Below are 22,939 nucleotides of genomic sequence, written 5' to 3'. Positions count from 1 at the left end.
TAGACATGCTCTTTGTGCGAAGTACGTCCGTTAGGGCGTCGGTGTTCGTTGGGTTGGGTGGTTTTTGAGGACAGGAAATGGCGCAGTATCACGCATCTCAATGGACACCTGAACCACGCCGTAAGGGAAGGAAGGAAGGTGGGAGTGAAAAAAGAAAGAGACTCTTTCAGTGAAAAACGGATCTGCTTTGCACCCTGGCCATTAAGCCTGAGGACATCATCATCATCAAAAAACGGATGCTTTCATCAGCGCTATGTTAGCAGCTTCCTAGCACCCTCTACAGGCAGAATCTTGTGGGTGTGTGCCAGTGAAATGCCTGGAGGGTACTTAGGGCTTTGCTGGAAGCAATAAAAACGCAGTTGGTTGCGAGCGGCATTGTCGTGCAGCCGCGTTTCTGTATCGTTCTTCCGACAAGCGTTGCAAGTTGGTGACGAGGGCGGAGAAATACCGACTTTCGGACGCATCGAGGCCTTCGAAGGAGATGGCGAAGGGCGGCCTGCTTTTGTGGGACAGGTGAGAGAATTTTTGGTGCGTAGCACTTGCAGCTGCAATCACGGATTTCTTCGATGTCAGTCCGAAGCCGGGGCTGCGCAATCTAAAACCTCTCTCGGTTTTGAGATAAGGAAAAGAGCATAGCTAGGTCCACGTCAAGCGAACCATGAACGCTGACTAAAAGTTTGGTAACAGTGTTTCATGGCTTATGGAGGTTAGGCGTCCCAAAACGACTCTAGCTATGAGGGACGCTGTAGTGAAGGGCTCCGGAAATTTCGACCACCTGGGGTTCTTTAATGCGCACTGACATCGCACAGTACACGGGCCTCTAGAATTTCGCCCCCATCGAAATTCTTCTGCTACGGCCGGGATCGAACCCGCGTCTTTCGGGGTAACAGTGTTTTAGTCGGCGTTCGTGGTGCACTTGAGGCGTTCACGGACAATGTGAACTAGCTCTGGGCATTTCCTTTTCCCAAAACCGAGATAGGTGTTTTACACCGTGACTATTAGACTGGGTTTTGCGAAAAGGAAAGGCGCGTAGCTAGTTCACTTTGTCGGTGGACACCTCAATCGCTCCACGAACGCCGACCGAAAGCTTGGTAACCCAGCGTTTTAGTCGGCGTTCGCGACGCGCTTGAGGCGTCCACCGGCAAAATAGCTATGCGCCTTCCGTCCCAAAGCGACTCTGGCTATGAGGGACGCCGTAGTGAAGGGCTCCAGAAATTTCGACCACCTGGGGTTGTTTAACGTGCACTGACATCGCAAAGTACGCGGGCCTCCAGAATTTCGCCTCCATCGAAATACGACAGCCGCGGCCGTGATCGAGCCCGCGTCTTTCGGGGGTAACGGTGTTTTAGACGGTGTTCGTGGTGCGCTTGAAGCGTTCACCGACAAAGTGAACTAGTCCATTTCTCAAAACCGAGATAGGGGTTTTAAACGGCGACTATTAGAGTGGGTTTAGCGAAAAAGAAAGGCGTATAGATCACTTTGTCGGTGGACACCTCAAGCGCTCCACGAACGCCGACTGGAAGCTTCGTAACAGTGTTTAGTCGGCGCTCGCGACGCGCTTTAGGCGTCCGCCGACAAACTAGCTATGCGCCTTCTCTGTTCTCAAAACCGAGAGATGGTTTACTGTTCATGGGGTTTAACGTTCCAAAGCGACTCTGGCTATGAGGGACGCCGTAGTGAAGGGCTCCAGAACTTTCGACCACCTGGGGTTCTAACGTGCAATCGCAAAGTGCGCGGGCCTCTAGAATTTCGCCTCCATGGAAATACAGCCGCCACGGCCGTGATCGAACCCGCGTCTTTCGGGGGTAACAATGTTTAAGACGGCGTTCGTGGTGCGCCTGAGGCGTTCACCGACAAAGGGAACTAGTCTATTTCTGTTTTACACCGTGACTGTTACACTGGGTTTTGCGAAAAGGAAAGGCGCATAGCTAGTTCTAACGGTAGACACCTCAAGTGCACCATGAACGCCGACTGCAAGCTTGGTAGCCCAGCGTTTTAGTCGGCGTTCGCGACACGCTTGAGGCGTCCACCGACCAACTAGCTATGTACCTTCCCTTTTATCAAAACCGTGAGGTTTATTGTTTAGGGGCGTTTAACGTCATAAAGCGACTCCGCTATGAGTGAAGGGCTCCGAAAATTTCGACCCTGGGTCTTTTTACGAGCACTGACATCGCAGAGTAGGCGGGCCCCTAGAATTTCGCCTCCATCGAAATACGACCGCCACGGCCGTGGTCGAGCCCGCATCTCTCGGCGGTAACAGTGTTTTAGGCGGCGTTCGTGGTGCGCTTGAGGCGTTCACCGACAAAGTGAACTAGTCTATTTCTCAAAAACGAGATGTTTTACACCGCGGCTATTAGAATGAGTTTAGCGATGAGGAAAGGCGTATAGCTTGTTCACTTTGTCAGTGGACACCTCAAGCGCTCCACGAACGCCGACTGAATGCTTGGTAACAGTGTTTTAGTCGGTGTTCGCGACGCGCTTGAGGCGTCCGCCGACAAACTAGCTATGCCCCTTTTTCTTTTCTCAAAATCGAGATATGGTTTGTTTATGGGGGTATAAATTTCTAAAGCGACTCCGGCTATGAGGGACGCCGTACTGAAGGGTTCCAGTAATTTCGACCACCTGGGGTTCTTTAACGTGCACTGTCATCGCACAGTACGCGGGTCACTAGAATTTATGGCGTTCCAGATCACCGTGGGCCTCTTCGGAAAGCCGACAACGATGGAGATTCACAGGAGCAAGCGTTTCAGTAATTTCGTTCGCAAGTTTCAGGCTGCGTTTTCGGACGCGAGTCTCGAACCATCAAGCGTTTCCTTAAGCTTTTCGAGTGACGAGTCAGTGAAACGAAAAGCAAACGTAGCAGTACAGTACCGAGGCCGCAAGGAGGACCTACTACTATTATTTACTTCATGAGCTGCGCCAACGCTTTTCGGACGCAATTGGTGTCATGCGTTGTGCATGGGACTGTCCACAATGTAGTCGACTGCTGCTGTCACGATTTGGAGGCCAGATAAGTCTTGAAGGAATTTTAGGAGCGTGATAAGAATGACAGACGCGGGTTCGATCCCGGCCGTGGCGGTCGAATTTATTCCAGCGACCCTCCGCGGTGGCTCAGTGGTTGTAAGGTGTTTTCTACTGGGTCGGAATACCCGGGTTCGAACCCGACTGCGACGGCGGCGTTTCGATGGCGGCGAAACGCAAAAAGCGCGAGGCGCCCATGTGCTGTGCGATGTCAGGCTTTTACTCCCTCCTCTATCCCTTCTGTTACGGAGCGTTTCGGGTGTCCACCGAGATAGGCAGTTGCTGCATCATTTCTTTATGTTAAAGAACCCCAGGTGGTCAAAATTCCCGGAGCCCTCCACTACGGCGTCTCACATAGCCTTAGTCGCTTTGGGACGTTAAACCCCATAAACCAAACTAAACCATTTCTTTTCCTTTCCTCAGAACACATTTTTCATTTTTTTTTCAGAGGCCCGTGTACTAGAACCGTGTGTAGAACCGCAGGTGGTCGAAATTTCCGGAGCGCTTCACTACGGCGTCCATCGTGGCCTCGGTCGCTTTGGGATATTAGACCCCCATAAAACAGCATTCACCTTCGCAGCTTAGGTATTCCCGTATGCCCACAATTTGGCGATCACGTGCACCGGCCGTTAACACTAACGAAAACGAAGCTGGTCGCGTCGCAGGAGAGCGGATAATGCACGCGGTCCAATCAATTTTTTTTTGCTCCCAATCCATTTTTCATTATTTTTTTAAAATCTATAATTCCATCTTTAATTCCTCGGAATTCTTACACAAAGTTAAATCATTAGTTTGGCAGCAAAGGTTAATAAATTAGCTTGGCACCAATTTACCTTCTTTGGGCTCTCCTCACTCTACCCTGGCCAATCCCGCGTCGTGGGTATGTGCCATGCCACCAAGGCAACAACAACAACAGCAATGCACGCGGCGTTCCGAATGTGGCTTGGTTTAGTTAGGTTTATGGAGTTTAACGTCCCAAAGCGACTCAAGCTATGGTAGACGCCGTAGTGAAGGGCTCCAGAAATTTCGACCACCTGGGGTTCTTGAACGTGCACTGGCATCGCACACAACACGGGCCTCTATAATTTCCTCCAAAGCAATTCTGCCGCCGCGGCCGGTATCGAACCCGCATCTTTTGGGCCGAATGTGGCATGCGACACCGCCGCAGCGGCAGCAATGGCGCGCGCGAACCGGGCGTGCAGACCGGGCAGCAGCAGCCGAAGCTTCAGAAGCAGCTCAGTCGTGATCTCTCACTCGGGCACTTTCACCACAGCTCCACAGCGATGGCCGTACCTGCCGACGGCGTGGTCAGAGACGGGAACGCAGGGGCGGCCGAGGTGAGCCCTTCCTGCCGCAGCACCACGAGCAGAACCTCCCATCCGGATCTCTCCGAGCGTGCCAGCGACGGCAGGCGCGTTGCCTACCCACCAAGGCGTCCCGGTTTTCAAATGACTGCGCGGCTTCAGCGAGATGTCCGAGCTACGCGAGATGAGGCGTGCAGCTCAGCGGGCATTCGCTGCCAGGGACGTGACCACGACGACGGAGCTGCCAGAAGTGGGAACGGGGCCACAGGTATGTGGCCGCACGGCCGATGTTCCTCGTGCACTTGAAGCATGCAATGGTCTCTGTCGAGACACTCATGGAAGCGTCGCGAGAACGCTGCACTAATAGTTCTTGTTCATGGGGTTTAGCGTCCCAATGTGACTCGGGCTGTGAGGGGCGCTGTAGTGGAGGGCTCCGGCAGTTTTGACTAAGTCTGGGACGAACTTACCGAGAGGTTTGTGTCCGGGTCTTGATAATAAGGCGGAAGCCTTTAATGCCTCATCGTTGTGAGCAGGAGTGTCGACAGAAATGTCACGCTTTTTAATTGGTCGAAATGGTCGTGACGTCACAGTGCGCGAATTTCGAACGGGGCCAATTGCACTTTGGCTAGTAACCATGCAACCAATTAAAGGGATGGTATAGTCATGCTCGAAGTGAAATAAATAAATAAAACCGAGTAGCAAACTGGTGGAGTTGGGAAATCGAACCAGGGTCTACGCAATGCGAGACGAGCACGCTAACCACTCCGTCATGCATGCTCGATGGTTTCGAATGAACAAACGCGCGTCTAGTGCGTACGGTGTCTTCGTTCAGTCTCATATTCCTCGCTTCCCTGACGTGAAGTTAAAAAAAAATCAAAATGAAGAAAACATAAAAGACGAAAAAAACGTCAATGCAAACCAGTGCGCAAGGAAAGGCTTTCGCCTTGCAGCACTTTAGGGAGCCAAAATGCCCCTTGAATTTTTTTTTTGTCCTCCTAGAGGTATTCTCAATCGGCCGAGGTCAACTTGGGTCTACTCCGGTTTTGTGGTACAGCATAGACGTACACAGATCGAGGGGGGGCGGGGGGGGGGGGGGGGTTGGGGGAGGGCAGAGGTCTCCCTGATAGACATGAAGGGGTGTGCAGTTTTGTACCACACTGTTCTTTGCTGCACAGAAGAAGTAAATGGGCGCTGCCATTGTGCTCCCTCCCCCTTATAGACAGGCCTGTGCACGCTTGTGGCACTAACAACTCCTTTAGCTTTGTCTCTCTGTCTGTTGATGCAGAATAGGGCAGGCCTTATTGCTTATACTTCGTGTTTGACCCGCTGCAGTGGCTCAGCGGTTGAGGCGCTCGTCTACCCAGCCGGACTACACGGGTTCGAACCCGGCCGCGGTGGCCGCGTTTCGATGGAAGCGGAACGCAAACGGCGCCCGGGTGCTGTGCGATGTTAGTGCAGGTTAAAGATCGCCAGTGGGAGTGAAATTGGATTGTAAAACATTTATTGCGTCGAGAGCAGGTTGCGGAGGCACGTACTAGATGGCCGCTGCTAGCCCATGGCTAGCGGCGACCTCGTTGGCCCGCTCGATTGCCCGCACTTGGAGCTTGGGGTCCGAGCTGACCAGCACGGCCTCCCACCGCTCGGGAGAAGGGAGCTGTATCAACTCCGCCGGAGGCGGATCATCTGCGCAATTCCACAGAATGTGGTCGTAGGTGGCCCTTTCACCACATTTATGGCAGTTTGGATCGTACTGGCCAGGGTACATGAGGGCAAGCAGAGCCGGATTGAGAAGGGAGCGTGTTTGAAGACGGCGCCAGGTGACTTCCTGCGCTTTTGTTAACGACTTGTGGGGAGGGGGATATGCGCGCCTCTCCAGCCTAAAGTGATGGGTGATGTCATGAAATGAGATTAGCCCGTCCCTCGTGAAATTCGGGTATTTATGTTTACAATGAGTAATTACTCACTGGCATCCACCCGAGCGCAGCCAATGGATGCCAATGAGTAATTACTCCCTTATTACAAATCTACTCCACCTTGGGGGATTCCCCTAAACATTTGACCAACACTGTTCCCACTTCGAGATATTGATCAATTCGATCTCGCCCTACTATAAGCTTGCCGTCCCGGTTAGCTCAATTGGTAGAGCGACTGCTCCGGTGTAGCGGTGGTCCCGGGTTCCGACCCCGGACCAGGACGAATTTTTCTTTAACTACGAAGTTTCTGAGAAAGCTGTACAGCTTTCCTTTGTGGCCGTATGGCTGCGCTCGGGTGGATGTCAATGAGTAATTACTCCCTTATTATAAGTGCAAGGTTAAAGAGGAAAGGCGAGAGCACCGAGCCTTGTGGCGTGCCTCGGCTGCCAAGAGGTATGGGCTCCGATTTGAGGCCACCTAACACAAGCTCTGCGGTCCGCTCGGATAGGAATGAGCGGACGTAATTGAATGTCCGTTCTCCCGGGTCTATTTTAGAGAGGTTCGTGAGAATGGCCTCATGCGAAACGTTATCGAAGGCCTTGTTCAGGTGTAGCCCGAGCACTGCCTTCGTCCCAGTTCCGCGTGGAGGGTCTAGCACCTCGCCATCTTAAGCTGGAGCATCACGTCCTGCGTGGATAAGCTAGCCCTAAAGCCAAACATTGTGGGAGGAAGTAGGTCGCGATCTTCCGCGTAATTTTGCAGTCGGTTAAGGATGACATGCTCCATAAATTTTCCGATGCAAGACGTGAGGGAGATGGGCCGCAGATTCTCGATCGAGAGTTTCTTTCCCGGTTTGGGGATGAAGGTCACCCGTGCATGCCTCCATTCCTGGGGGATCTCGCCTTCCCTCCAGTAGGTGTTCATTAGGTCTGTCAGAGCCGCGACAGACTTAGGGTCCAGGTTTCTGAGCGTCTTGTTCGACACTCCGTCCGGTCCCGCTGCGGAGGTGGTACGGAGCTTACCCAGAGCAAACCAGACCTCGGCGTCCACTATGTCTGCGTCCAGGGTCTCATTGGGGAGGCCCTCGTATGCGGGTAGGGGGTCCGTATGCGACGTGTTCAGGTAGCGTTTTTGCAGTTCGGCGAATAGCTCTGTGTCTGTACCCTGATACTGGTGAATTAGTTTCGTGAGGTGGTCTCGCGTTGTGGGTTTTGTGTGTGTTGGGTCGAGCAGGTGGCGGAGCAAGAGCCATATCCTTTTGCATCCCATCTTCCCATTCATATTATCACAAATTTGGCCCCATTCTTGTTCTTGTAGTTCTAATGTGTATTTTTCGATTTGGCGCTCGAGTTGCGCAATACGCTTCCGTAAGTTTGGAGCAAAATGGTGGTTTGAGCTAGTTGGTACATCTTTAAAATTTCACCAGCGCTGCGACTAAAAACAAGAACAGAGAAGGAAGACAAGGACAGCGCTAGCGCTTGTCCTTGTCTTCCTTCTCTGTTCTTGTTCCTAGTCGGAGCGCTGGTGAAATTTTAAAAATTCCGTAAGTTTCTGTTGTGTCTCTGTTTCTTCCAGCGATTCAGCAGGCTGGCGTGCGCTTCCCACATGTGTAGGAGTTTAGAGTCGGTCGTTTGATGCGGCTCGTCTATAGGCGTCTCGACCGTAGTGGTCTTGACATCGTCTTTGAGTGCAGCGATCCACTCCCTTAGGTTGTTGATCTGGCCGGGGGCAGTCTGCTCTCGTAAGCGCCTGAACCTATCCCAGTCGGTAATGCGAGTGCGCATGAGGTGCAGTTTGTGCAGTTTCGTGTCAAATGTCGTGGATATTATATAATGGTCGCTTCCCAGCGTTTGTTTCGTGTTCGACCAGCGGGCGTCGCGAATGTTTTTGGATAGTGTGAGATCCGGCGAGGTATCTACGCTAACGCTATTTCCGACCCGCGTGTTTTCTTGGGGATCGTTAAGAATTGTGAGGCCCAGGTTTTGGATCGTTTGCCACAGCTTGGTGCCCTTGGGGTTGTTTTTGCGATAGCCCCAAGCCGAATGTTGGGCGTTAAAGTCGCCTACCACAAGGAGTTGTGTCCTGGCGGCCAGGCGCGTGGCTTTAAGCAGTAGGTCTAGAATTCCTGACCCTTTGTCTTTTGGGGAACTGTATAACTTCAGAATAAAGAGATTGGCGTCTCCCTTTTTCCTCGGCACAATTTCTAGTAACGTGTATTGTTCGTTACAACTGTCTATAGTGTGTTGTATAGCCGTAATGTTGCGTTGCACAAAGGTAGCGGTAAACGGGGTCGTCGTCATCGTCACTGAGTTTGAGGGTGGAATGAATGATTTATAGCCTGGTAATTTCGCCGGGCCGCTAGCTTCTTTAAGGGCTATCACGTCCGGTTGTCTACCTAGGTTTTGGATGTGAAACTGCAGGTTTCCCCGTTTGTTGCGGAATCCCCTGCAGTTCCATTGCCATACCTCAATTTGTTGGCGAGGGGCCATGGTGGGATATCGGAGGGATTATTACGGGCAAGGTCGCGGCTGGTGGCATAACGTTACGGCTTGCCTCCAAGGCCGCGAGGCGCTACTTGATGGAAAAATGCAGCGATGTTTGTACCCAGGTGGGCTACTTCCCTCGTAAGATGGTTAACTTTTTCCTCGAGACCGCTAAATTTGTTCTCGAGGGCATTCACTTCGGCTCTTATCTTGTCTGAAGCCTTAGGTTTGATTGTCGGTTGCCGGTTGTCCTCTTTGGACGCTTCCGCAGCGCGTTTCGATTCGGAGCCCTCGTCTGAAGGAGCTGGCCTTTTGAGGTTAATGCGGAGGTTAATGCGGCTATCCGTCTCCATCGCATTACTGGTGGAAGGTGTAGCGCTGAGCGCGGGAGAGGGGGGCGTGCGAGATGCGTTCGGCATGGCTGTTGCGGGGGGCTGTATCGATTTAAACAGCCTTTTCATTTCGGCCATCTCTCGCTGCATTTGCGCAATGGTTTCGTCTCTGGACGGTATTTTAGCTATGAGCTCCTTCTCGCGAGCGGTGTAGTTATGGGAGGTCGTATCCGGCCAGCTCACCTGCTTTGTCGAGCAGCTTCCTCTCCTGCTCCTGCTCGCACTCCTCCGTCTGTCCTTGCTCCCCTGCCTCGAACTGGCACCCTGGCTCGACGACAGTGGTGGGAAGGAGGTGGATCTGTCGCGGGAATTGCTGCCACGACACTGGCTGGACGATCGGCTGCCGGCCTTGTCTCTGGAACGCGACTTGTGTCCGGACTGCTGGTCGCTTTCTTCGCTGGTCGCTTTCTTTTGTTGTTGGTTGTATCGGGGGCGGCGGTCGATGAAGCGATGCTTGCAGTTCCTGCTGCCGGTGTTATGGGCGCCTTTGCACACAATGCACTTTGGCGTGCAGGTGTGCTCTTCCCCCTCGGCTGGGGGAGGGTGTTCTTCGCAGCATCTGCGGCACAGCTGGTTCCTGGGTCTGTAGCAGACGTCTGCCCGATGACCGACTCTTCTGCAGTTGAAACAGGTTTCGACCTGCTCCCTGTACGGGTGCACACGGAAAGGACTCTCCCAATAGTAGATGGTGTCTGGAGCCTTCTTGCCGGCGAAAGTCACCAGGATAGACATTGATTGTCCGAGGCGGCGAGCATCCACCACCGGAATCCCGTGGTTGCGCTTCAGGAATCCCTGTCGGACCTCATCAGGTGTCCCGCCATCGTATGCATAATAAATGACGCCTCGCGTGGAGTCGTCCGGCGCTGACACGTACGATGACACTTCGTACTCTTTGTCGCCCATCTTGAGCAGTCTCAGATTGCTGTACACCGAAGCCCTGAGCTTGTTCGGTGTGCTAATAGTGAATGTGTTGTTAATGGTGTTAACACGAAGGCTGTCTTCAGTCACCACCTCTTCAAGCGGTAGGTCGAACGCTACGCAGGTAACTCTGAGAATGCGCCGCGGCGCGACGGTGCGCAAGTCCATGCCTCGCGGCCTGACGACGACTTCGTAGTCGTTTGCTGGTAGACGTGGCAGCGGTGCCTGCCTACGTCGGGCGGGTGGTTTTTTCCGAAGAGCGGAGTTGGACTTGCCTTCGTTACGGGGAACGCCGGTAGCGGTGCCGTGTTCCTTCCCCGGCGTCGCCGGCGCGTTCGTCGGGTCTGCGTTCCCATGAATGGCGTTCTTCGCTCCGGGGCGCCGGTAGCGTTCTTGCAGGTTGAGAACGGTCTTCCATCCTCCTTCGGCAAGCTTAGCCGGAGTAATGTCTTCGCCTTCTACGGCATATTCCATGATGCGATCGTTATGGGTGGTCCGCGTGGCGAGCGGGTCCCACCGGCACGGCACCGGCGTTCGGCCTAGCGTTAGGCCAAACGCGGTTCACCAAGTGTTGACACTTGCACTTGAAGTCCCGCAAAATGGGCAAGCAGTGGTCGTACCTGGCGAAATCCGGTATCGGCTGGCATGGAGGACCTTTCCGAATCCTTTGCACAATTCACGGGAACAGCAGTCAATGAAATTTGCCAAAAAATGGACACGAGGCCAGAGGCCATGCGGAGCACGTCCGCAGTGCTCGGAACCTCAGGTGGAATCCGGAGTGAGATTTCTTTCTTTCACTCCCACCTTCCTCCCTTCCCTTACGGCGCGGTTCAGGTGTCCACCGTGATGTGTGAGACAGATACTGCGCCATTTCCGTTTCAGTTAAATCTTCCTATTGCGCCCTCTGCAGGCAGAAGAGAATGTGCAGCAGTGAACAGCCTGGGGACTGCCTTGATTTCTGACGGAAGCAATAAAGCGCGCAGTTGGTTGTGAGTGGCTTTGACGTGCAGTTGCGTCTCTGCTTCCTTCTTCCAACAAGAATTGTGACACTCTTTCGCCCTTGCTGCCTTTGTATGTGCTACTCTTCCTCTCCTTCATTTATAGTTTTTACCTTGATCTCTCAGACGAATTAAAAGCTCTTTCGAAGAGACGAGAATGCGACCAATGAGAAGTGTTCAGCTTTGGTATAATGTCTTTAAACCAAACAAGATTTATTTGAGGCGGGCAGCTGAAAACTTGCGGTGCAGTTAAAAGGCCAAAATCTCTTATAATTGGGGGTCAATTCTTTTTATCGTTTGGGATATTCAGGGGTGCCATAGAGTGCCTGATACACGACCGGAAAGCAGACCGTTTGGCGTGATGAATTTGGACCAATGCTGTGCTTAAGTTTTGGCGCATTAACATTGTTTTCTGGACAGTTATCTTTCTGAGGATATAGGCGCGATTCACAAACCTTCGTCTGTTGCTGTCAATTCCTTCGTACGTTGTACATCGGCTAGTACGATCTGCGACGTACTCGTATGTCAGCTAGCAAAATAACAGTCTCATCTTTGAGAACCGATTAGCGAATTTTGTGGCAGACGTGATGAGGGGTCTCGGAGGAGGAATAATGGACTGTGTGGTTAGCGTTGCCTTTTATTAACCTACGTCGGCCAAGCAACGACAATAGCTTGTAAACTGAAGAGCTGCTTGTGAGCGAATCCATAAATAACACGTGGTCGCATTCACTGCTTCGGGGACTTCGGCAGCACAGCCGGAAAAATTCATGAAGTTCGACGTATACGCGGTATTTTTCCTTTTATCGAGAATTGCGTGTTGTGTTAAAGCAGCCAAGCAGAACTACTTTGCTTCTATTTACGGCGAGGCGTCCAGGAACCTACCGTCTGTCTCTCGCTCCCTCACAGGCTGCAGGTTCTCTAGTGCTGGAAGCTGCTCTCGAAGTGCAGCGATAGCCCAGGTGCGGCTAAGCGATTTGGGAGCACCTGCTCATTCAACACGCCTCCGACGCACCCCTTCGTCATCGTATCGGGGGATATGGCATTTATGAGGCGTTGGAGTTTTCGCAAGAATGTAAGGTGAGTTGGCGACATTTTAAGCAACACAGCGTCGAGCCCGGCGCCGACAGTGCGCGGATGCTCACACGGGTCCAGTTGCTGGTCAGCAAGTCAAGGGTGGGATGAGAGACCTGGGGGCAAAAAAACTGGGCCTGTAACTTGTGATTCGATTGATTACGCCAATGATATTGGGATACGGCAGCAGACTGACTCGACAGTGACAGCAACGCTGACACTGTCTCCAGCTCCTACTAAACGCGGTCTTAAAGACGTCGGGTTAACAAGGCTATAATTTATGCAACTCAGGAACCGTGCCATAAGGAAAGGGAGGAAGGTGGGAGTGAATGAAGAGAGAAAGGGGGTCCTAACCAAGGAACTCAAAATTAGATTTGAGAAAAGGAAATGACGCAGTAACTGTCTCACACATCGTCCCCCCCCCCTCCCTTTGTTTATAAGTCACTAGTTGGAATTCCTGCTGTTAGGTATTCTAACTTGACTAGTACGTTTATGCTGCACAAAGCGCTGAATCGTATGACAGCATCGAGATCATTGTGCGGCAGACGGTTGGCATGATAAATTTCTTCCGACGCGCGGCGCCGAACTACAACTACGACGCCGACGGCTGAATACTTCACTCCGGCATTGCACAGAGGCCTGCTGTGTGCACGGTGTCTTAATGCGAATACAGCGAAGTTTTCGTGCCATTCCTAGTGGATAAGTCATGTTGCCCTCTTAAATCGCTCGTTCTGACCTGGGATGCAGAAAAGCTTACTTTAATGCAACTGTACAAGTCACAGCCCTAAAGACTCTTTTGAGAGAGAGAGAGAACAACTTTTATTTAGAAAGCCTGCAGAGTCGGTTAGGCTCCCTCCAAGCAGGGAGGACAAGCTTTTACCGCGACGCGGCCACTACGTCAATCTCGTGCGTTGTGCTCCTTGAGGTCTTGTTACGTCCCTCGCTACTTCCGCGGGTTCGAGAGGGCCGCCGCCCCCTTCCTGGGGGTGCCGCCCCCCTCTCCTCGGTTTCGCTCGGTCGCTGCCTCTCGAGAGCTGCCGAGACCTGCTGGACGGCCTTGAGTTGTGTCTTATGATCACAGCTCCTCGTTGCAGCCTCTAGCTTCTTCTTCTTCTTCTTCACCTCATTATAATGGCACATACCCACGTGGGGGGATTGGCCAAGGTGTAGTGGTATACATAAGAAAATTTTCATAGGATTAAACGTGAAATTTGAAAAATGTATTCATGAAAAACGACAGAAGAATAATTGAAGTGAAATAACAAAACATTTTGGCGAGAATAATAATAATTAAAAAAAAACAAAAAAAAAACTCCGAGATTTTTAAAGGAGTTAGCAAACCAACCTACCAGTTGCAATTATGTAATCATGTAGATTCCCACAAATTGAACTCAAAGCTATGGGGTCACCCGCGAGCAGCCGGCCGGGAAGGCGCGCTTCCGTGCCAGCTATGCGCGGGCGTTCTCGTGTCCCCAACCCGTGGGGCAAAGTCACAGCCACGGCGGGTTCGGACGAAGTAGGCAACGAACAGAGTACGCTAGGAAACCGTTTATTAACCTAGCGCAAGGCAAAGCACACTGCGGAAGAATGTTCTATCCGATAATATATGGTTCAGCAGCTTACCAGGTCGTCGTCGACCGGCGTTGAATAATCCGGGAGGGCGCGGGCAGGAGACGGGGTCGGCGGGGCAATCGGGCAGTCACCACCGCGAGAGGAGAGACTAGACAGCCTTTGTTCCCGCGTGAGCTCTCCTTAAACCCCTACGACATTGCACCCCCTTGAGCAACCGGTTGCAACCAAGAGGGGTCGTTCACCCCGTTCCTAAGACGCCAGAGCGTAGGCGTGACGTCACGTCCAAGCTGGGGGGTGAGGAGAGTGGCCGCGTGGCCCCCCTCTCCCCACGCCCGGCGGCGGCGCTTCGTCGCGTGACTCAGCGCGGGGCGGCGAGGGATATTTGTATATCCCACATCCTCCCCTCCTTAAGAAGCCTCCCGGACAGAGAAGCAGGCGCCACGTTACTTAATCTTCTCCGTCATCCAGGGATCGAAGTTCTTCGGCTCCCGCTGGTACACTTGTTGATGTCCGCGCCACGCCCGCACCGATCAGCTGGTCCGAAGGCTTGACCACCCGCGAGATGATGACGTTGAAAGGCAACTTGCTGCCGGTTGCAAGTCTTCCGAGCGCGCGCGGCTGCGCCGCTCCGGTGAAGGTTGTTGACCGCCTCCGTGGCACCGGCTTGGATTGCTTGGAGGCCAGGTCCGTGGCCGCGCCACCCTCAGAGACTGGGTCAGGTGGCTTCAGAGGCGAGGGCCGCGGCGCTTCCATGGTAGAGACCGGGCGGTTAGGCTGCCCTGGCGTGCCCGGTTAGCTGGCGAGGGCTCAGGGTTGAGGTGGTAAACGGGCCACGGCTGCGATCTCTGTGTTTTGACCAGCTTGTTCTTGGGTAGGCGGGTGCAGCGGCGTACAGTCGGCAGGCGGCCAGCTCCGACGCGATATGGCAGGTGGCAGGGGCGCCTGGCTGCAGCAGGGAGGCGGTTTCAGGTCGCGGGCTGGGCGTAGCGGCGGGCCATGGGCGCGGCGCGTTGCCGAAGCTGGATGGTGGCTTCTAGATGGTTGGTGGTAGTGGCGAACGATGTCGTTCTGATGCGCCCTGCTTCTTTTCCATCTGCGCTGAAAAGGTCAACACAGAAGTAACCAACTCCCGCAGCGCGTGCTACGTAGCTGTTCGGCCCTCACGAGAGTCATGAGGGCTAACGCAAGTAAGTCTCACGTAACATTGATCGGCATGAGCGGCCCGTACGTTCATGCATTTAACGAGACTGCTTGTCGGCCTGCGCCCTCGCTCTAGTCCGCGCAGGCAGATTTTATTTCTGCCTACGGCGCAAGTTATAGCGGGACGCGGAGTTCGCCGGCTGATCGCAGCGCTCGTTCTCCGACTGCGGCGCGGGTCGGGCTGTGTCCTGGACCCACTCATCTCGCTGCACGTAACGTTTCAGGTCGCATACGTGCACCGGTCCGCCTGTCGGTTTCGACCGCAAGTCCTCGAGCCTGTAAACGAGCGAGGAAAGCTTCTCTCGCACGCGAAGCGGCCCGATCCATTTCGGCGCCAACGAGGCCGCGAACTGTCTGCTAGCATCGCTGAGAACGTGTTGGCGCCGAAGCACCAGATCGCCCACTTCGTAGCGAACATCCCGGTGCGAGCGGTCGTACTGTGCTTTCTGCTGCGCCCTAGCAGTGCTCAGGTTTCGGCGAGCCTTGTGTAAGGCCTCCGTCATCTTAGCGCGCAGCTGCGTCGCGTATTCAGCTCGTGCTGACGAAGCGACTGGCGTCTTCCTGCTGTCCGTTAGAACCCGGTCCATCGGATTTAGCAGCTCTCTACCCAGATTGAGAGAAGACGGCGCATACCCAGTCGAGCGGTTAACGGTCGAACGCAAAGCGAACGCGATCTCAGGCAGATGGGAGTCCCAATCTTTGTGCCTCTCAGAGTACGCGACAAGCATGTGCTTGATGTTGCGGTTGACTCGTTCCGTGGGGTTCGACTGAGCATGATAGGTGGTCGTTTTCTTGTGCTTAATGCCGAGTGCAGCGCACGAATCTACGAACACCTTCGCAGTGAAGTAGGACGCGTTGTCCGTTATCAGCTGCTCTGGGAAACCGAACCTGGTGAATACGTCCATCAGCTTCTCCATGATCACTCGTGCCGTCAGCTTTCTCAGGGGGAAAAGTTCAACCCACTTGCTGAAGTGATCCGTGACCACCAGCAGGAACTTGTTCCTACTCGGTGTCGTGGGATACGGTCCCAAGATGTCACACGCCGCGATTTGCCAGGGAGTCTGGCTGTTAATCGGCTGCATGAGGCCGGGCGGTCGTCCACCCCGGGGCTTCACACTTTGGCACACATGACATGAGCGGGCGTAGCGTGTTACGTCCCTTTTCATGCCAAGCCAGGTAGCAAAGCGACACAACTTAATGTAAGTCTTGGGGCCGCTTGCGTGCCCAGCGATGCACGAGTCGTGAAAGTAGCGCAACAGTGCCGCTCTCAACACCCGCGGTATCACCACCTTGAACGCCTCACTTGTGTCGTTCTCGGATGGGATATACCTCAGCAGGACGCCGTCGGAATCCAGCAGATAGGAATCCAGCGCGCTCACAGCACTACCAGCTGTTTCCAAGCGCTCCGCACCGACAGCAAAACCAGCTGTCCCCGTGTGCGCGGCGGCCCGGCTCCCTGAGCCCGTCGAACACTTTTCGACAAAATGAATCCATCTGCTGAGCTTCGAGCAACTCCTTTCTGCTGAACGCGATCCCCACGGAACTCGCGTAGTCCACGTGGTTCACGCTCTCGCCTGGGGTCAACGGTCGGTCCGTGTCCCTTACATCGGCTACGGCTGGCGACAATCCCTCACTCTCTCTCTCTGTCCGGCGGTCGGTCGCGTGACCTTCCTCGCCCTGGACAGGCGCTCGCGAGAGTGCGTCAGCCACGGCGTTGTTCTTCCCCTTGCGGTAGCGTACGGTAAAGTCGTAACGCTGCAGCAACAGGGCCCAACGCGCCAGGCGGCCGCTCGGCTCGCTGAGGCGTCTCAGCCAGGTGAGCGCCATGTGATCCGTCTCGATCACAAATGCCACCCCGTCGACTTAGTAGTCGAACTTCCGCAGAGCAAAAACTATCGCGAGACATTCCTTCTCAGTCACCGAATAGTTTTTCTCTGCCGGCGTCAGTGAACGGCTCGCGAACGCTACCGGTCGGAGGACGCCTTCATGCTCCTGAAGCAACACTGCTCCTAAGCCCAGGTCGCTTGCGTCGGTTTGAATCACAAACTCCCTGTTTAGGTCAGGTAGCTGCAACTCAGCCGTGTCCGCGAGCACCTTAACGAGGTTGCGCAGTGCAGCCTCTTGCTCGGGACCCCAACTCCAGCGCTCGCCCTTCTTCAAAAGCTTTGTCAAAGGTGCCTGCAGCGCTGCGCAATCTGGGATGAACTGGCGATAAAAGTTCGCCATTCCCAGGAAGCGTCTGAGACCAGCTAGATCTGACGGCGACGGAAACTTAAGCAAAGCCTCGAGTTTATCCTCGCACGGCAGGATGCGGCCTTTGTCGATCGTGAACCCCAACAGTGTTATTCGGGTCGCGGCGATCTGCGCCTTCTTCGGGTTCAAAGTGATTCCCGCGGACCTCAGCCTCTCTAGGATGTCCCTCAAGTGGCGCAGGTGTTCCTCGAACGTTTTCGAGTACACCACGATGTCGTCTAGGTATGCGAGCGCGTGGTGCCACTTCGCATCTCCCAGAACACGGTCCATTAGGCGCTGATAAGTAGCGGGTGCTCCTACCAAGCCAAAAGACATTCTCTTGAATTGGAAAAGACCTCTGTGACAAGTGAAAGCAGTCTTCTCTTTATCACGCTCATCCATTTCAACCTGAAAGTATCCGCGGCTAGCATCGAGCGTAGTAAAGTACTTCGCCCCACCTAGGTTGGACACTAGGGAAGAAATGGTTGGTAGAGGGTACGCATCCTTTCTCGTAACCTCATTCAGTCTGCGGTAGTCCACGCAAAGCCGATATGTATCGTCTTTCTTTGGAACTAAGACTACCGGGAAGCCCCAAGGGCTGTTAGACCTCTCAACAACGCCAGTATCGATAAGTTCGTCTAAGGCGCCGTCCAGTGCTTTTCTCTTAGCCAAGCTAATTGATCTAGGATTGCACTTCCAAGGCAATGCATCACCCGTGTCTATTCTGTGCCTTACTAGTGTAGTGAGGCCAGGCCGGTCCGTGAATGTCGCGTTGAATTTGTAGAGGAGAGACGACAAGCGTGCCTTCTCCCTCTCCGATACGCTGTTCACCTCCGACAACAAAGGGTGCATTGCCCTCACTGGCACGGTAGAACAGCTTTCTACCGCGACAACATTCTCTGTGGGCCCTCTCTCAGCGGCGACTGTCCGCCCGCATGCTTGTTTCCGGGCCGGCGGGGGTGATTTTCCACGGTCACTCCCCGCTAGCTCCGCGTTCGGAGCCGTAATTGACTGCGAGGCCGCGGGCGCTTTTGCAAAAAGCTTCAAGGCGCCGGTGGTGCGCTCTCGATAGCCTCCGCTGGCTATGTCTATCACAATGCCTGTCTTGGCTAGGAAGTCTCGCCCAAGAATTACAGGAACGGATAAACAGGGAAGATGAACGAGGCGTTGTCGCCGCACGCGTCTTTCCCAGCGAACCACTATCCTAGCTGCACCGCTGGATTGCGCTGTGCCGCTCGCGAGGCGAAAAGTGGTATCGCACTCTCTCAACCGGATTTTGTTCTGGCGGAGATGGTTTAGCACTTCGTCACCGAACAAAGAAGCGCTTGCCCCTGTGTCGAGTAACGCGGTGAATTTCTTTCGAGCTATCGTTAGCTCGATGAACGGCGCTGGCAAGTCAACAGAATTCATAGTGATGGTTCAACAGCGCAAACACACACAGACCAAGAAGGAGACAAGACACACAGTCTCCTTCTTGGTCTGTGTGTGTTTGCGCTGTTGAACCATCACTATGAATCGACACCAACTAGCCCAATCTGCAGTTCTTCTAAAGTCAACAGAACTTCCTACGCGACATGCCAAAGGCGCTAATAAACCGGGGTTCTCTGTGTAAGCCGCGCGGGATCGAAGGTCGATCACCGGCGGCTGTAGCCGTTTCCCGACTGTGTTTGGTCACGGGCGGGGAGGCGGCCACAGTCGCGGGCGAAGTGCCCCGGTTGGTCACACCTGTAGCAGCGGTTGCTCGGGCTCCGACGGGCTAGGCGCTGGTCGCCACGCTCCGGTCGGTCGTTTCGATCTCGATCTCGCGGTGCGGACGGTGGGGGCCGCTCGTGCGGCCGCGTGTCGGCCTCGCGATCTCGGCTACAGGTGTTCCGCTCTGCGGCAGCGTGTGCTGTTCGCAGCGCGTAGCTGAATGGGTCCAAAGCGCGGTCGGACAATTCCCAACCCCTCGGGACACGCTCGTCAGCAAACTGTGCTGTCGCTTCAGCTCTAGACGGACTACGCGCTGAGCTGCCATTCCACGCGCAGCGCGGCTCAAGTGACTGCGATGCAGGTGGCGGCGGCCGATACGCTCGCGCAGAGAGGATGTCTCCCTGAATGCGCTTCGCCTCAGCTGCTAGCTCGTCCAGGTCTCTAAACCTGCCTCCTCTCAGGTAGGCCGCGAAAGTCGGGTGCGCTTGCCGTGTGACACGCTCAACTTTCTCCGTGTTTGTGGCGCGAGGGTCAGCGAGGCGATACAGTTCGTCCATCGCCCGGACGTACTCTAACAAAGACTCGTCAGGGTGCTGGGTGCGGAGTTCCAGCTCCCTCCTCAAACGCCACTCGTAGTTAGCGGGGAGGAATTCGTCGCGGAAGCTTGCGCTAAACTCCTCCATTGTCCTCGCTCGGTTACCGGTTAGTCGGTACCAGCGGGCCGCTTGCTCCGTCAGAGACAGGCACAACACGCGCGAGCAGTTCGGCGTCTGCAATTCCTGTCGCTTGCTGATAATGCAGCAGACGGTCGAGGTACTCATTAGCCCCTGTTCTGTCGTGGTACCCCGTGTAGGTAGGTACGTCTATCCTAAGACGGGGTGCCTGGGCCGGGGCTTGCAAATTGTTTTGCAACATACCCGCTAAGCTCTGCATAACTTGCATCGCGTTCTGCAAGAGCACCTCGGATGACTGCGGACTAACGCCCCCGGAGTTGGGCGCAGCCGCTGATGGCGTCGAACAATGAGGCGTAGGTGCCCTATTGTTCGCACCACGGAGCGGCAAGGTGCCCGATGTGGTGCCCTCCGTACCAGGCCTAAGTCCTGCCGACTCGCCCGGGAATGCAACTCGGCTATTCCGCGTGGAACACTCAAGATTTACGCCTTCCAAAGGCAAGTCAAGTAGGGAGCCCTGGCTCTGTGCCGCTAGCTCTGACAGCATGAACAAAGACTGGAAGTCAGGCCTATCAGCTGCCATCCTTTGTTAGCGCGTCGACAGTCGTTCGCTCCAACAAAGTACACTGCTCAATGCCTAGTTCGCCCCACGTTCGGGTGCCAAGATATGGGGTCACCCGCGAGCAGCCGGCCGGGAGGGCGAGCTTCCGTGTCAGCTATGCGCGGGCGTTCTCGTGTCCCCAACCCGTGGAGCAAAGTCACAGCCACGGCGGGTTCGGACGAAGTAGGCAACGAACAGAGTACGCTAGGAAACCGTTTATTTACCTAGCGCAAGGCAAAGCACACTGCGGAAGAATATTCTATCCGATAATAGATGGTTCAGCAGCTTCCCAGGTCGTCGTCGACCGGCGTTGAATAATGCGGGAGGGCGCGGGCAGGAGACGGGGTCGGCGGGGCAATCGGGCAGTCACCGCCGCGAGAGGAGAGACTAGACAGCCTTTGTTCCCGCGTGAGCTCTCCTTAAACCCCTACGACATTGCACCCCCTTGAGCAACCGGTTGCAACCAAGAGGGGTCGTTCACCCCGTTCCTAAGACGCCAGAGCGTAGGCGTGACGTCACGTCCAAGCTGGGGGGTGAGGAGAGTGGCCGCGTGGCCCCCCTCTCCCCACGCCCGGCGGCGGCGCTTCGTCGCGTGACTCAGAGCGGGGCGGCGAGGGATATTTGTATATCACACAAAGCAAATCCTTTGGCGCTCGCTCCGAACGATAACAACACTGGCATAGATAACGGGAGCCCTAACCTGGAGAGAGGGACCTCCAGGTAAATCTTTCTCTGAAGTGCGAACTTTGGACAGTAGAGCAGGAAATGGTCCACAGATTCAACGACCCCGCATGAGTCACATAGGTTTGTTGGAGACCAGCCACATCTGCATAGGTATAAATTTAAACTGGGAATCCTGCACCGCAGTCGCGTCATTGATACCTCACACTGCCTGGTGTTACACGAACGGACGTTCCATTTATAGGCTAAGTGCTGATAATCAGCAGTATTTAGTAGGGGATCGCGTAACCTGGCTGATATGTGTTGGAACCGCTGAAACCTGGAGAACGCCAGCAGACTGAAATTCGGGACGGGATGCGTTACTGGCCCGTCAAGAGCTGACCTTGCTAAATAATCAGCCACCTCGTTGGAATGAATGCCTGCATGACCAGGAATCCAGACAAAACGGACCTCCTTTAAAGTGGACGGGACAAAAAATCGCAGGAAGCGGCACAAAAAATATTTTTGGGAAGTTTCAAGGGATACTAAAACTGACAAGCAATCAGCCAGGATGATCACGTGAGATACATGACACGGAATTTTGTGCAGGGCCATTCCAAGAGCCAAAAATTCCGCAAAGAATATGGGGATATAATCTGGGATGCGGACAGAATAGCTCCATGCCAAATCCTGCGAAAAGATGCCAACTGCAGCTTTTTGGCCGCTGACGGAGGCATCAGTAGAAAGCACCACATGATGGGGGAATTGCGCTATATGACCAGAAAGAATGCCGTTTAAAATGTTTGTGGGCATTTGTTTCGCATGAGATGGGAAGATGTGGTCAAAATGGAATTCCACTGCTGCCGGCGTGTCGTCAACCCACTGCAAGGAACTGAGATCAACACCAATCGGGGTGAAAAGTTTCTGCGTTAAGGTAGTTTGTGGCATTTTATATCGTGGCCAATGATGGTAAAAAAATAAGGCCTGCTGAGACACAAAAATAGGAGTACTGACATTAGTCATCGGGTCCAACGACCTGAGGAAAGTTCGCACCGTGAGTATTTGAAAGCGGGAAATTAAATCGGGCATACTGGCTTCGAGATAAAGCAGAGCGTTTGAAACTGATTTTGGCAGACCAAGGCAGAGACGTAGAGCACGCCTTTCCAGTAAGATTAAGGGTTGGACCTTGTAATTTGCGCTACCAGAGAACAAAACGCAACCAAATTCAAGTATAGGTCTTACATAAGCTTTGTAAAGTAACAATAATGTGTCGCGTCCTCTAGCCTCTAGCTGCGGCGGGATCGTCGTCTTCTCGCTGGCTTCGCGCGGATTTACGCTACAGTCCCAAAGGATGTGAGCCGCGGTGGCTCTCTCCTTCGCGCACAGTCTGCATATGTCGCTCGCGTGCACACTCGGACACACGTGCTTAGCTAGCACCGGGGTGAGCAGGGACCCCGTCTGTAACTGTCTGTATAACACTGCCTCCTTCCGGGTAAGCCCCGGGTGAGGTGGCGGCATAGTCTGTCTGTTCAGTCTGTACCATTTCACTATTTCGTTGAAGGTGGTCATCTTGTCCTTGGCACTGCGCCACGACCAGGACTCCGAGTCGGCCGTGCTTTCAGCCGCGCGGTTGGTTAGTCCTCGCGCGGCCGAGTTGGCCGTCTCGTTGTGGTTCACGTTTCCGCGTTCCGACACGTCACTGCCCAGGCGGGCCGGAAACCACTTGATCACCACAGGACTGTTGCGTCCGATGTCTTCGGCCTTGCGCAGTATGCGCGCGGCCTCACTACATACCCTACCCTTGGCGTAGTTCTTCACTGCCGTTCTAGAGTCACACAACACTGTAGTACATCCGGGGTCGGAAACGGCCAAGGCGATGGCCACCTCCTCCGCCCGGTGCGCTTCTCGAGTCCGGACGCTCACCGCGGTCTTCGTTGCACCCGTCGATGCCCCGACAACCACCGCCGCGTATGCGTCGGTGCTCCCTTGATACTCTGCCGCGTCCACGTAGGCGGCGCCTTCTTCTCTGGCGTGGAGGTCCACGAGAGCCCTGGCCCTCGCCAACCTCCGCTCCCTGTTGTGCTCGGGGTTCACGTTCTTCGGGATCGGTAAGACCCTGAGCTTTCTGTTGATGCTGTCTGGTATAGGTACGTATTTCTGCTGCTTGCCTTCCCTCGGTTCGAGGCCAAGGTCCCGCAGTATCTGTTTTAA

The 22,939-nt window shown here is 54.3% G+C and overlaps 1 protein-coding gene across 10 annotated transcripts in view; it reads left to right on the top strand.

The window, feature by feature from the left end:
* The first annotated feature begins 231 nt into the window (after positions 1-231).
* Positions 232-22,939, top strand: part of LOC149332447 (uncharacterized) — an 82,518-nt gene continuing 59,810 nt past the window's right edge. For 8 of the 10 annotated variants that reach the window (XM_089558046.1, XM_089558047.1, XM_089558045.1 and 5 more), the window contains exons 1-2: positions 232-513; positions 4,295-4,593. In XM_089558046.1, the coding sequence (XP_089414172.1) occupies positions 4,492-4,593 (102 nt within the window). In that variant the 5' untranslated portion in view covers positions 232-513; positions 4,295-4,491. Of the gene's footprint in view, positions 514-4,294; positions 4,594-11,935; positions 12,107-22,939 lie in introns of those variants that run through there. The other 2 variants (XM_089558054.1, XM_089558055.1) reach the window with 2 other exon arrangements.

This window comes from Amblyomma mixtum, chromosome 8 (assembly GCF_055824585.1).
Source record: "Amblyomma mixtum isolate Tamu chromosome 8, ASM5582458v1, whole genome shotgun sequence".
Classification (NCBI taxonomy): domain Eukaryota; kingdom Metazoa; phylum Arthropoda; class Arachnida; order Ixodida; family Ixodidae; genus Amblyomma; species Amblyomma mixtum.
Note: the sequence above shows the minus strand (reverse complement) of the source record. Positions and strands in the feature narration are given on the sequence as shown.